The sequence below is a fragment of the Eretmochelys imbricata genome, chromosome 26 (genome assembly GCF_965152235.1).
Source record: "Eretmochelys imbricata isolate rEreImb1 chromosome 26, rEreImb1.hap1, whole genome shotgun sequence".
Taxonomy (NCBI): Eukaryota; Metazoa; Chordata; order Testudines; family Cheloniidae; genus Eretmochelys; species Eretmochelys imbricata.
The window spans coordinates 2,085,683-2,100,903 of NC_135597.1; the positions used below are offsets into that span (position 1 = coordinate 2,085,683).

The 15,221-nt window shown below is 47.7% G+C and overlaps 1 protein-coding gene across 1 annotated transcript in view; it reads left to right on the plus strand.

The window, feature by feature from the left end:
* The first annotated feature begins 4,257 nt into the window (after positions 1 to 4,257).
* LOC144257685 (G protein-coupled receptor kinase 5-like) overlaps positions 4,258 to 15,221 on the plus strand; it is a 64,865-nt gene continuing 53,901 nt past the window's right edge. The window contains exon 1 of the mRNA XM_077805757.1: positions 4,258 to 4,545. Within this exon, the coding sequence (XP_077661883.1) occupies positions 4,494 to 4,545 (52 nt within the window). The 5' untranslated portion in view covers positions 4,258 to 4,493. The remainder of the gene's footprint in view (positions 4,546 to 15,221) is intronic.

The following is a 15,221-nucleotide window of genomic DNA, read 5'->3' on the forward strand; positions in this document are numbered from 1 at the left end:
GTCACCTGTACTGGAATCTGCTTTGTTTTCTGGGCTGTATCTATATGGAACAAACAGAACATGGTACTGATCACAAATGGGATCTTACGCCCGCACCACTTCCTTCCAACCTCGAGGGTTTCTCATATCACAGTCCAGGGAGCTGAGGAACCAATGCACATTGGAGCACTCTTCTTTCTAGCTTAGTGGAGGGGGTGGGAGTGGGGCACTTCCTGGTTATCAGCAGAAGGCTGGAGCCTGTTGCTGTCTGTATTTCTAGAGGGAAGAGCAGGAGTCTGCTTTCACTGTAGTCAGGTGAATGGCTGGTGGTAGCATAAATGTGTCTGATCCTACAGTATTAGTGGACAAGTGACTCCAGTGGCTGTCCAGCTAACCCTCCTTGTCACTGACTGTGCCCTTGCAAGTATGAACCATCCTTTTGTCATTAAAGCAGATACTGTAACAGACAAGACAAGGAATCCACTAACTCTCTGCATTAGCTCCCTCTAACCTGGCTCTGCAGGGTCCACCATACTTTTTTTTCCTCTTAACAAGAAACTGGACTAGGTTTTGCTACTCATGATACACACCTGCTGCTCCTGTGCTGAACTGCCCAGGTGTGCCCAGAGCAGGCACTAGAATGGGCTCGCAGTGGCAGAAAGGACACCTGTCTTGATGCTGAATTGGCCAGGATGCTCTTAGATATCTTGGGCTGTATCACTCAGCATGTCTGTGATGTTCCAAAGCCTCATCCACCCTGCAGCAAATGGTAACTTGACAGCAAGAGTAAGGTTTTGCTGGGGGCAGCTTGTAAGGCTCTTCACTGTGATCTCCACAAAGGTAAAACCAGCTTCTGGTGCAATGAAATGAGCAGTTCTTGCCTCCCCCTTGAGCTGCTTCTCAGAGCCTTATGTGCTCTTCCTCTGGAGGGACATTAGAGCTCAGAGACTTATTTTTCATGGAGGTCAATGTGTGATGCAAACTGCTTCTCATCCCCTTCACTGGGAACTGTGTGGGCACTGTGCACAGAGATTCCTGTGAGAGGACTTCATGGTATAGTGTTAAAATCAGATTGGCCATGAGAGTTACAGTAGTTGCCACTCTGTGCCTCTCTCCCAGTGCTCGTGCTAGAACAATCCAGCAGCATCAGGTGTTCAACCTTATCAACCTGTATAGATTACACCTGAACCACTCTCCGTGGCTACTGTCCAACCTGTGCAAATGCTCTAGGAAAAATAGTAGGTATGGGAGAGGCTGGTGACATTAAAGGTACAAATTACTTAAGCAAATGCAATTCCTTTTAAAAAAATAAACATTTTCTTTACAGCTCAGAGCTTGGGCAGCACTACTGGGGCCGCCCTGTACCATAAGCTATGAACCATACACAAACTGAACAGGGACTGCATCAATTATAAACCATGCTTAACCAGTGGGAAACAGTTCTTCCAGTTTTGGAAACTTTCAGTGAGTTCTACAGCCTAATCGGTTGGCAGCCTGTGACGTTCCTGTAACTGGAAACAATTCTACAAAGAGGAAGTAGCCTTTTTTCCTCCAGTAGGGTCTAACCGTTGCTTTCCTTGGGCATAACACAGCTCCTGCTTTGCAGAGTGCTAAGAGCCATTTTCCTCCTGTTTTGTAGATGCTCAGTTATTCTGTGGCACTCCAGGCCTTCGTGCACTGAGGAGGAAGAAAATGTAAGAAAGGATGAGGCAAATTCTGGCATTTGATACATTTCTTTACTTGTGTTACTAATCCACCTGGATGGTGAACAGTGAGAATTCAAAAAATCATGTGGTTGTCACACCCGCTGGGGGTTATTTTATTGCAATTCTGTCATCTTGGCCAAAGAAAAATCCATGAAGTAGGTTTTGTTTGCATGTTCTGTAGTCCTGCTGGGCTTAGGTCTCAAATACTGCAGGGAAATGTTTTCAAATAAATAGCTGTTTTGTTTGGAATACATTGTGGAAACATTTCTGTGGATTTATGCTTCATCTACGTGGATTATACTGGTATAGCTCCCCTCCTTATTCTGGTAGAAGAGTGGTTTTTCTGTATAGATTAAACCTCTTCCCAAGCAAGGTGAAAAGAGGCACTCTTATTTCAAAATTAGAAGTGTCCGGACTGGTACAACTATATTGGTTTAGATTCATACCTGATGTTATACCCAAAACACTTTCTCAAATGCACAAGGCTTTAGATTATGTAATATCTTTTTAAGTTGCAAGTGTCCTTTCCAGTTCCATGGGAACAAATTAACAGTGTGCTTAAATTAAATTTGGTTCTTATTGAATTCACTTTACATGTAATTTGTTTGTCAGATATCACCTATAAGGAGGCTCTAGAATTCAGGTGCACTTTGGGAATAAAAATAGCTCTGTAACTGTGGCTAACACCATCCTTCTGAGGTCCAAAGAGTTGCTATTACAATTTGACCCAGAAGCCAGGATTTAACACCTCGAGTCCTGTGAAAAATGCCATGGGCTCTTTAATAGGCAGGTTTTGAAATGAGCTCTTATGAGCATATCAAACCCCTTTCTGCCAAATCTTGTGTGTGAGATTCCTGGGGTCTTAGGCAATGAAGGTGGAAAAGCCCAAGTAAATCCTCTATCCCAGGCACCTATGCCTCACACTGCTGCCTCTGTTTCTTCATGGCACTCTATATATTTCACCAGTACGAAACCTTCCTATTTAGCATTAATTCTCTTCCCTTCCCCCTGTCAGTCCTGTTTACATCCTCTTGGGCCAGCAAGCCTGGCTCAGTGGGCCTGGTTTGGCTTTTGTGGTGCCAGAGGACAAGCGAAGACCATAAAGCTGCCTGTGGAGGTGAACAGCATGTCCCTGGTAGTGTGTGCAGCGTTTTCCATGCTGCCTAAAATCCCCCACTTACGATGAGCCAGTTTGAGAAGCGTAGGCAGCACCAGCTGGGTTAGGCTGAGAGCTAGGGAACGTGGCAAAGCCGCTAGGCCTGTCTGTGTGTCCAGCTGCCTTCATTAAAACAAACAGAAACTTCCCCATAGTAGTATAAGAACATAAGAATGGCCATACTAGTTCAGACCAACGGTCCATCCAGCCCAGCATCCTGTCTGCCGACAGTGGCCAATGCCAAGTGCCCCATTAGGGAGTGAAACTAATGATCAAATGATCTCTCTCCTGCCATCCATCTCCACCCTCTGACAAACAGAGGCTAGGGACACCATTCCTTACCCATTCTGGCTAATAGCCATTAATGGACTTAACCTCTATTAATTACAGGGGAGTGCTGTCCATTCTCTTGCTGTGAGGGCATGCCACACTCTGGCCTTGTTGGTACAAATGGGAGTGCCCGGCATTGCACAGCACCCAGCCTAAAGAACCCTTTCAAAATGGTCTGCCTTAGATGTGAGGAACTGATCTGGCAAGGCTGGGTGAGAAGATTGTGGGCCTACCCAAGTAAGTTGTCAGGTGACATGATATGGTGTGCACAGCCAGCCCCTAGCCACACTCCAGTGCTGTGCCCAGTACAGCTGGGACCTCACCTCACCCGCCATACTGGGATAGCCAGTCCTGGCTGGAATGGGGTCATCCTTCCTGTATGCAAACCACAGATAAATGTAGCAGAGGGGAAAAGCCATCCCCAGCCTGGGGTGGTTAGCAAGCTGTGTGTGGGGGAGAGATTGCTGTCTTATCCCCATCATAAATCACAGCACTAGGGATTCAAAAGTGCAAATAAGGGGAGGTGGTGGTTGAACTACGTTACCCAGGATGCATTTGTGATTCCAGGCTTTATTTTTCTTGGGGGGGAATGGGGGAGTTACATAAAACCTAGTGCGTTGACCATCTGGTCCCGCCCTATGGAACGTCAGCTGCACTAAGCCCCGCCCCCATGGAACGTTTTGTAGCCAGTCAGTTTCAGATTGCTATAGTCTGTTCTATTCCATGCTATTTCCTGCTGCTGCTGGGGGATAGAGGATACCAGTCTTCTCCTTCCCCTTCGTGGGGCGCTGGACTTACACTGGGGGTGGGGGGGATCCTGAGCCCCTAACCTGCCCTGGACTCAAGGGACTGAACCCAGCATCCTCCCCTGGGTATGGTGCGTGGGGGTGGGAGGTGTTTTTCCCCCCAGCGTTGATGACCCCAGTGCCCCCAAAATCCGTGCAAGGGGCTGGTCTCACGAGCCGGAGATCTAGTTCCTGGGGTGCGGGGGGTGGGGGGGGGCTGGGGAGGAGGTGGAGGGGAAGGAGCCGCGGGGAGTCCTGTATCCTGGATTGCAGTCGTTCTAGGAAGGATCCTTTCCTCCTTTTGGGTTTGTGCTGCTGACTCTTTACCACCAAAGACTCCAGATCCTGGCCTCTGCGACTCCGAGTGACTCTTCCAGAAGAAGACGGGAGGGTTTTGATTTTGTTTGGGGTGATTGCTACATTCAGATTTTGGGGGTTTAGCCACCTCGTAGACTGTTTTCGAGGACACAGCTACTCCTTCCTTTTTCCATCTCTTTCCTCTTCTTCCTCCGGCAACATATCCAAATCTGGATCACTATGGAGCTGGAGAATATTGTGGCCAACACAGTCCTGCTGAAAGCCAGAGAAGGTAAGAGAATAACTTGGGTCATTTTGGGTGTATGATCTGAGTGTCTCTGAACATGCCTTGACACCGTGACTAACAGAAGGAAATTGGGAACAGGGAGTGAAGCATCTGCTGCTTTGTTGCCGCTCTCTTGATTTTACTGAGTGAAAGCAAACTGCCCGCGGGGTTGAGAACAGGATATTTTGTAACCTGAAATGCAGCTGTAGGAAACAGACCTGGAAACTGGGGTTTAGTGGGTTTCCTCAGTAGTTCCACAAGATGCTTTATAATACCAATATTTAGCATTTATAGCTTCATTTACAAAACATCCCCTGGTGTTTTCACCTACCATATACAGAGCAAACGTTTGAAAACCAGGCTTTTGGTTTTTGTGTAAAGTTTTCTCTGCAATGACTATGGCCTGGGGATGGAAATTTTGCATCTCCCCTGCACCTCTGAACTGCAATGTGATTTTCTTGTGTGAGCTAAGAATTGGACTCTGGCTCTGTCTTTGAACAGGAAGCATGAAATGCATGTTTGCTGCTCTGTCTGGATGCAAAACTCTGACAAGCAGATAAGGAAAAACATAGAAAGCATGTTGTGACTTTTGTTTACCACAGAAAGCTAAAGCTGTGTTGCAAGAGAATCCCAAGACTGTGTGTTATACCTGACCTTTCATTGATATTCTACAGATGGTCTGTTTCATGAGATTTGATCTAATTTATTATGCTAGGGAAAAGTGGTCATGCTGCTGACCTGATGTAGTGTGGTATATTTTGTGTGACTGTGCTGTAGACATCACAGCAGAAATTCTGGTTGTGGTACATTTTAACCAGGCGTGGTGTAGTGGGAGATAGCTTCTCTTTATTTTCACCCATTGCACCACAAAAACTGTTTGACCTTCCTTATCTTTAAACCCTTAATGTAAAGTGGCTGCTGATTGTTCGAGTGTGGTAAATATGCGGGAAATGCAGAGGGATACTGTTGGAGGTGAAATTTTCAAAGGCATCAAAGTCCCATTTCCAGAAGGGAAACAGGGAGTTAGCAGCCAGTTCTCTTGCCTTTCATTGAGACTTTGGCCGGTTCTACACTTGGAAGGCTTTGCTGGTGTAGCTACCTAGGCTATACTGGCAAAGCGCTGCTAGTGAGGACACGGTTTATACCAAGGTTGTTTTGCGCTTTGCCAGCATAGCTTATTCCAGACTTCTTGAGCGAAATATCCTGTTCTAGCAAAAGCGCAGTTTTGCTGATGTCACTACATCTGTGCTGGAAAATGCTCCTAGTTCAGGTATGCCAGTCACAAATTGCACTGCATCACACCCCTAACCAGGGTAGCTATGCCAGCAACCGTCTGTCCTGCAGACCTGGCCTCAGGCTCCTAAGTGCCTACATCACTTTTAAAAATGGGACTTATGTTCCTAAATCACTTGAAAATTTTATTCTATGTTCCTAAGCTTTCATAACTGAAAAGCAAACAGGAGCTTAGAGTGACTTGAAATAATGAAAAGGAGGACTAGTGGCACCTTAGAGACTAACCAATTTATTTGAGCATAAGCTTTTGAGAGCTACAGCCCACTTCATCGGATGCACGCACTCCTTTTCTTTTTGAGAATACAGACTAACACAGCTGCTACTCTGATACCTGTGAAATAATGAAATCCCTTAAAGTGACTGGGGGAAATATCTTGCTTTCAGGATGATCCCACAGCAAGCTAGTATTTATTGGAAGGCACATTCTTCTGAAGGGAACCCTCTCTTATCAGTGAACGCAGTGTGGGAGAACAGTGGGAGAACTGCTTGCCACACACTCCTATATTTGTATTCACCAACTGGCGGGGATGCTTGCTTGCTTGCTAATTGTGCCTCAGCCTGGAGCTTGGGAGAACCATCTCTACAGAAGAGAGTTCAGACTCTGTGGCTCATTTAGCCCTTTGCCTTCCAGCCAAGACCCGCATTCATAGGCGTGTGTGCTTTGTGAGCTGCCTAGCTACCCGTATGGGCACCTGTCTACTGAACTAAGCTCCTCGGCTCTTTTCACTTAAGCCATCGGATGTCCGATGAAAGCTCCTTTTGGCCCATGCTAACTCAAGTCAAAGTTGAGCTGGTGTGAGTTGGCTTCACCAGAGCACTGTAGCTCAGACTCTCTGCTTATTTCTTTCCTCCGAGGAAGCTCATTGTTAGGCAGGTGAACACCAGGCAGGAATGCGTAGCTTGTAAATTACTAGTATCAGAAACACAGACCATTTTAATGGGAGGCAGAGCAACTATAAAAGCTCAGACAGAAATAGTGTGTTAATTTCAGCCCAAGATGACAACAAGCTGTTCTCTGATGGAGGCAGGAAAGTAACTCAACTGCCGGTCCTGCTATTCAAGTGCAGTGAGGCGATTTTCTTTCAGGCTTGATAACGGTTACTTTCCCTGATTTTTCATCCTGGGTGGGGTGGGTGCGGGGTCCCCTCGTGCATTCTGACCTTGGACATCTCCAGAGTCTACTTTTTCCAATTCCCAGTCTTCCAAGGCTGGAAACCTGAGCTACTGGAATCCTTCAGGAATGATTTGCACGAATGAGCTGCTGCTGCTGCACATCAAAGCAGCGAACAGTTCGTGCCACTAAGGAGCAGCACCAGTGTACAGTAGAAAGAACAGGAGGACTTGTGGCACTTTAGAGACCAATCAGTTTATTTGAACATAAGCTTTCGTGAGCTACAGCTCACTTCATCGGATGCATTCAGGACATTACTGTAGCTAGCTCAAGGCAAAAGTGTCTCAATTGCCAAGCAGATCTGGGCCATTGTAATGTTCAAATCCCCTGCACACCCTAGGTCATGATCTATTCCAATGGGCTTATTGTGGATAAAAGTATCTGGACTGGGTCTTTCAAAGATGCTTAGGGGATTCAGATGCCAAGATCCCATTTAATTGAAACAGGTGCTGGGAGTCCAAATGCAGCTTTGAAAGTCTTCAGAGGTGGATCTGAGCTCAAGTCTGGCTTCCGAGGCATGAAAAGGGTCACAGGAGGGATTTATTTTTCTCAGGCTTGTGACTCCTGTATATTTGAGGTTGGGGTGAGCCTAGGGGTAAATAACTGGTCCTACAGCTTCGGGCTAGTGTAAGCGTGGCAGAGATGGTTTAGGTCTCTGACTTTGCCTCTCCCTTCTGCATGCCAGCCAGCATGACACCTGGAAATACTTGATCCAAATGTCATTGCAGAAATATCCCTGCTGCCATAAAATGCACTGGAGTTTAACCCTGTACTGAAATACGTGCCTGTGTTTCTGGAATCCTGAGTCTCCTTTAAGTGCTGGGACTTGGTCAATATCCCATGGAAAAGGCCTGGAAGTGTGTTTAGCAAGGTGTTGGGTGCTCTCTTTGCAGGGCTTTTTTCCATTGTGTATTTGCTGCGGGCTCGGATGGAGTCCTGGCTCCAGGCTGAGCTGCTGGTTCCAGGACTATAAAGCAGCAGCTCGTGTCTTCACAGCGAACACATTAAAATGGCAACTGTGCGAAAACCCCTCTGCCTCAGTGGCAATTGACTGCCCCAAGGGCAGCATTGGGGGAGCCTTGTCTCAGGGCCAGAAAAACACTTCTGTATGCGCTGCGGGGGGACTGAAGCATGGGTGCGAGGCAGAGTCAAGGTCCTGCCTGCGTGCAGCCATTAGAGATCATGCGGAGGTGTTAACTCTGGAGCCCTGGCCAATTAGACAAGGATATTCTGCCTCCCTATACGTCCCCACTCCTGCTCTTCCAGCCGGCGGTAGGAGTCTGGTCTGGAGCTGCTGTGCTGGGCACTAGGAGAGAAAACAGCTGCTGCCTTCTGCCCCAGTGTTGGTCAAAGGGATTCTGCTCTGTGGACACACGATGCCTGATCCTGTTTCTGTTTAAGCTTCTTGCTGTGGTGGGATGACTAGGCCCGTTACCTGTAAAAGCCAGGTTAGTCCCTTGGGCTCCTTCTGGGGAGCTGGCTACGTGTTGGTCGCTGTGAGTGGCCTGTCAAAGAGGGCATCACTGGGGGTGAATCTGCAGTGACCTGACTGCCCCTGCCAATTCTGGCATGCAGGGCCTTTGATCTAGCTTGTGCACTCCTCCCCATGGGGACCATGGCACTTGAAGGTGTGTGGCCAGGCCAGAGTCTGTGGGCAAGGCCTCATCCTGGCCCAGGGCAGATAGAGCTGTGTGTGTGTCAAGCTGGTTGGAGTGCAGCTGGAACGGACGTCTCGGTCTGCCAAATGGTTACTGATCAACAGTGATCTGAGCTAAAGGAGAGGCTGCAAACTCCGGAGGGTTTAGGGATCTGGGAGTGCTTTCCTGGTGCCATCGGTGTTCCCGGTGGAGTCTTTAGAGGCCGTGTGGTTCAGGAGCCAGAATTTCCTGACTCCCCTCCCCAAAGCCAGTGCCCTCAGCCACCTTCAGTGAATCCGGTTGGGCGGGATCCTCATACGCTAGGGCCCCTTTACACCACTCTCACAGGCTGCTGGGACTTCACTGCACTTTCAGGGCCCTTTGCGCTGTCAGCGGTATTCCCAACCTCAAGCGTTCACAAACCATAGCCCGGCCCTTCTTAAAATCCTGAGATTGCACCTGGCATCTGTCCATATTCCAACCACTGCTGTAGCTACCCTGGTGCGCGCCCCTGCTGGGAGCTAGGGTCAACGGTGCCAGTAATTGCAGGATAGCGGCGCTTTGCCTGTCTGCACTAGCGGCTGAAATCTGGGCGAATCCCAGTGTGGGCAAGGTCTGTGTCTTTGCGCCTTCAACTGGCTCCTAAATGAGGGATGGCTTAGAAGACTGTGTGACATGAGGAAGTATGGAGCGTGAGTGACGTAATAGACTATGAATCTATGTACTTGCCATGAGCTTGAGTTGCAAATTGATGCTCATAGGGGTGTACCTGCAGCATTTAAACAGTGGGAACGTCTGGCCCAGGGTCACTAGATGGGCCAGTTCAGGTGTGAAGCAGTGCAGCGTGGGATAGCAGTGGGAGGACTCAATGACGCGGTGTGAGCAAATAGGCATGAGGATGCATCCACGCAAACCTTCCACCAGTAGGACACCTACTGAAACAGCGAAGCTGCTTCTAAAGAGGTTTAACAATTATGGTATGAGGCACAAGATAAACCACAAACAAGACAATTTGTGGGTGGGCTCAGGGCAGCTTCTGCTGGAAAAAGCTAAGTTACACCATGTACCTCCCATGTAGACATGGCCTGAAGTCTCCCCCCTAGTGTTAGTCACAGCCAGGTTCGCGCATGCTTAAGTACGCTGGCTTTAGCTTGACTAGAGTGTCAGAAGCTGTTAATTAGATACGCAAAAGCCATTGTTACAAAACAACAGTTCACAGGTGATTTCTCTGGCATAACTCAAACTTTCACATCTGGGGGGAGGGGGGGACAACTTTGTCCGCAGTTTGCTGAATCCACATGGGCAGTCCTGGGAACCTGTGTGCAGAGAGGGCCTGTTGGCTAACTCCCTCCCCCAAAATCTTCCTGCTTTACAGCTAGCTTCTCTCTCTCCCCTGCAGCTTAATGGACATTAATGCTGGGGGTGAATAGCTGAAGTGGTGACAGGTAGGTCAGGTGACAAGGAAGTTGCTAATTTTACACTTTGTAAAATGAACAAAAATAGACAAACCTGGTAAGCAGTTGCTGAGTTAATGATTTCTCTCTGGCCGTGTGTGTGTGTGTATGTGTGTGTTCTAAAGTGAAAGGTAATTTCCCTGATGTGTGTGGTTTGTAGGGGGTTGGGAAATGAATTAAGGTCCCACTGCCCCCAACAGATTGTGGTGCATAACAGGAGGGTGAGAGATTTGTAGAGAGCTGGTGCTGAAGGGGAAACGTGGTCATTTTAGGCCCTTTTTAAAGACGTTACAAACTAGGGATTTAAAAATGGGCTTTGTTTCTTTTTTTAGCTGCTTTATGGTGGAGAAGGAAGGCTGGAAGATGGGTCTGGCTTTTTGCTTTGCGTGCGTGTTTTTTTTTTTTTTCACATTAGAAATTCAGGTCCCATCTAGATGGGAAGACTGTGGTGGTGAGACTTAGTGAAAGGAGACCATTGCAAGAGCCAAGCATGGAAATTGAGCAATGGGGAGAGGAAAGGATTTGTTGGCTTGCTTCAGACATATTTTAGTGCATATTTAACTTCAATGACTTATCAACAAGTTGGAGAAAGGAACTCTTTGCTAAGATTTAACACTGCTGGCCTTCAGTTAGTTTGAGAGCTCATAACATAAGTCCTCTGAAACCCACAACAAATCCCTCCAGTGAGCCAAGCAGTATGGCCTAATAAATAGAGCCCTGAACTGTGACTCAAGAGACTTGGGTGCCTCTGCCACTGGCCTGCTGGGTAACCCATGTCACTTCACTCTCTCTTTCCCCATCTGTAAAATGGGGATAATGAAACTGATCTCCTTTTGTAAACTCCTTTGAGATCTACTGACTAAATGTGCTGTCAGAGCTAGGTGGTGGTGTTTTCTTTCTCTCTCCTGATATTTTAAAGGTTAAAAACTAAACAGGAAAAGAAAAACACCTTAAAGCCAGGTTTCAGAGTAGCAGCCGTGTTAGTCTGTATTCTCAAAAAGAAAAGGAGGACTTGTGGCACCTTAGAGACTAACCAATTTATTTGAGCATAAGCTTTTGTGAGCTACAGCTCCAATGAAGTGAGCTGTAGTTCACGAAAGCTTATGCTCAAATAAATTGGTTAGTCTCTAAGGTGCCACAAGTACTCCTTTACTTTAAAGCCAATCACTCTTTCAGACTTCCTTTCTCCCAGGTAAAGAGGGGAAAAAAGGTACAAGCCCAATTTAAAAGAGGGGGGGGAAAATCCTTACCAGACTCTTGTCAGAGTGATGTTATCTGGGCTGAAAGGTGGCCATGGACTAGCAGCGTGGTTTGCTGGCAACTGGGGCAGGGAAGAGGGTAATAATTGCTGCAGACAGCTTCTTAGTAGGGACCTACACCTCGTTTAAGTGAGCAAAGAGCATTTCAGGGAACAGACTTGTATTTAACAAAGAGGGTATTACTCTGCTTGATTCAAAGGGAGCTATTGTAACTAACAGTGATGCTCTTTCTGGGTCTAAGAAAGTGGTTGAAGAAGCAACTGCAAGCCTGTGTGAAGCCAAGCGAAGCCAATATTTGTGAGAGTGTTTTAGAGTGACTGGGGCTGTGTATTTTACCTAGATGGTCACTCAGTGTCACACTGGGATCAGGCTTGGAGCCTAGTTTTGGTAGCCCCATGAATAACTAGGTGATTCTTTTTTTCTTTCTGTCTGACATTCTGGAGATGAAGGGAGTAACACCTGCTCACCACAGGCAAATGTTACAAGGATAAGGGCCAGATTCTGATCACTGCTGCCCAGGAGGAACTTCACCGACTTCTGTGAAGTTACTCTGGATTTACAACAGTGTGACAGATCTGGATCTGCCTGGCTCCAGGCCTCTGCCCATCCTGTAATTATGTGGGATTGGAACTACCAGGAAAAGTTAACATACAATCTCCATACACTAGAACTCCTCTGAGACTGTTCATTGGTGGAGTTTTGAGAGCCAAGCTGCATGCAAAGCAGAAATTAAGGGAGTCTTAGGATGGGAAGAGGAGCTCTGATTGGACATCAGATACTAGGATGATCTTGGATCAAAAAGAAAAGGAGTACTTGTGGCACCTTAGAGACTAACCAATTTATTTGAGCATGAGCTTTCGTGAGCTACAGCTCACTTCATCGGATGCATACCGTGGAAACTGCAGCAGACTTTATATACACACAGAGAATATGAAACAATACCTCCTCCCACCCCACTGTCCTGCTGGTAATAGCTTATCTAAAGTGATCATCAAGTTGGGCCATTTCCAGCACAAATCCAGGTTTTCTCACCCTCCACCCCCCCCACACAAATTCACTCTCCTGATGGTGATAGCCCATCCAAAGTGACAACTCTCTACACAATGTGCATGATAATCAAGTTGGGCCATTTCCTGCACAAATCCAGGTTCTCTCACCCCCTCACCCCCCTCCCAAAAACCACACACACAAACTCACTATCCTGCTGGCAATAGCTCATCCAAAGTGACCACTCTCCCTACAATGCGCATGATAATCAAGGTGGGCCATTTCCAGCACAAATCCAGGTTTTCTCACCCCCCCCCACCCCCATACACACACAAACTCACTCTCCTGCTGGTAATAGCTCATCCAAACTGACCACTCTCCAAGTTTAAATCCAAGTTAAACCAGAACATCTGGGGGGGGGGGTAGGAAAAAACAAGGGGAAATAGGCTACTTTGCATAATGACTTAGCCACTCCCAGTCTCTATTTAAGCCTAAATTAATAGTATCCAATTTGCAAATGAATTCCAATTCAGCAGTTTCTCGCTGGAGTCTGGATTTGAAGTTTTTTTGTTTTAAGATAGCGACCTTCATGTCTGTGATTGCGTGACCAGAGAGATTGAAGTGTTCTCCGACTGGTTTATGAATGTTATAATTCTTGACATCTGATTTGTGTCCATTTATTCTTTTACGTAGAGACTGTCCAGTTTGACCAATGTACATGGCAGAGGGGCATTGCTGGCACATGATGGCATAGATCACATTGGTGGATGTGCAGGTGAATGAGCCTCTGATAGTGTGGCTGACGTTATTAGGCCCTGTGATGGTGTCCCCTGAATAGATATGTGGGCACAGTTGGCAACGGGCTTTGTTGCAAGGATAAGTTCCTGGGTTAGTGGTTCTGTTGTGTGGTATGTGGTTGTTGGTGAGTATTTGCTTCAGGTTGCGGGGCTGTCTGTAGGCAAGGACTGGCCTGTCTCCCAAGATTTGTGAGAGTGTTGGGTCATCCTTTAGGATAGGTTGTAGATCCTTAATAATGCGTTGGAGGGGTTTTAGTTGGGGGCTGAAGGTGACGGCTAGTGGCGTTCTGTTATTTTCTTTGTTAGGCCTGTCCTGTAGTAGGTAACTTCTGGGAACTCTTCTGGCTCTATCAATCTGTTTCTTTACTTCCGCAGGTGGGTATTGTAGTTGTAAGAAAGATCTTGGATCAGTTACCAGCTCAGTCCCATACAGTTTTGTGGCATTCTCAATCATCTCCAAATTATTGTTTTCTTCTAACACTTTGTGCTATGGCAGTGCCAGGTGACCCCAGTGGAGACCAGGGTCCCATTGCGCCAGGTGCTGATGCAAACCCAGAGTAAGAGTCCCTGCCCTGAAGAGCTTAGGGTGGGAGAGAAGACAGAGGCCCAGAGAGGGGAAGTGTCTCACCCAAGCAGCTCAGTGGCAGAGCTGGAGCGAGAATCCAGCTCCCCTGTGTCCCAGTCCATGCCTGACCCACTGCACAAGAGGCCTGCTGGGCTCATATGGGCCTAGTCGGGAGTCACGGCTGGCATCCAGGCAGTTAGAAGGGGTGAGGTTTCCAAGTGGATGTGCACTTTGGCTGTTTGAAAAGCTCCAGGTGAGTAGCGCTTCTCAACTGGAATCAGTCGCTGTGCATCTGCCGACCTAAATTCCAACTGCAGTTGGACTCCCTGTGGAATTCCTGGGTTTGGTATTTTTTTCCAGGGGGCCATGTTCTCTAGAGAGGTTGGAGCCAGGACTCCTGGGTTCTATTCGTGGCTCTGCCCCTGACTCACTTGGGTCGGTCATTTAACTTCCCTACTGTGGGGATAATGATCCTTCCTTACCCAGCTTTGGAAGGGGCTTATAGATCCCTGCATGGCATGAGGGGTCGTTACTGCTAGTTGTCGGTGTTGGTAAGCAGAAGCTGCATTTCGCTCCACGGGTGGCTCCATTTCAGCAGTGGGTGGGCGGTCACTGGGGAGAGCACAAGTTCGTGGAGGGTTTTGTGTGAGATGAAAAGGTTTCGTGGAGGGTTTCCTGTGACATGAAAAGCCCCATTTCAACATGTGCACTACTTCGCTCTGCGGCTTTTACACCTCATCTGAAAATAAGGGCTGTTCAGTTGCATTTGGTGCCTAAGTCCCTTGGACTCCTGTTTGAAATCAGTCTAAAACAGCTGGCATTACTGGTGGGGTGGGGGGGGGGTCTGTCTCTGAAAAGCTTCCTGGCGTGTGGTCCTGTGAAAAGCCTGAGAGCAGACGTCGAGTGACAGCTCCCTGCATGCAGTTCTGTGACAGCGCAGGGTAGCACAGGTGGGGGCCGGGGGTTTATCTCTGAACAGGTTTATTGGTGTAACAGACACCCAAATGCTTATGTCTTGCCATTTGGTACGTGGGCTTCTTTCCTAGGAGGACAGTTTTAGTTTACATTCAACAGCTTTTCTGATTTCACAGGTCTGATTGGCAGGGGATCGGATGGGTTTCTGGTTTGGGGGAGTTTCTGAGACCCTTCAAATGAAGTAATTTCTTTTTAATACATGAAATCTAGGGCCAGCTGCTGGAAGCCAACGGCGCTTCTCTGCTCTATGCCAGCCATGGGTCTGCCCCAGCTCCTTCGGGTCCTGTGGCTGCCAGCTTTGAGTGTGTTCGAGTAGGACTGCCTAGCAGCTGCCATTGAACAAGGGGTTATCAGATGTTGCTTGCACAGTCCCCACAAGTTCCAATTAGAGAGCGAACACAGACTCCGTGCGCCGCAGTCAAGAGTGTGCCACCGCCCTGCTCCCATCTGCTCTGTGGGTACACTCAGTCCTATCCGCGGCTGCATCCACGCAAACACGGTCTGGCCACCTTAGCCCTGCAGAAGTCACTCATGCTTTGGGAGT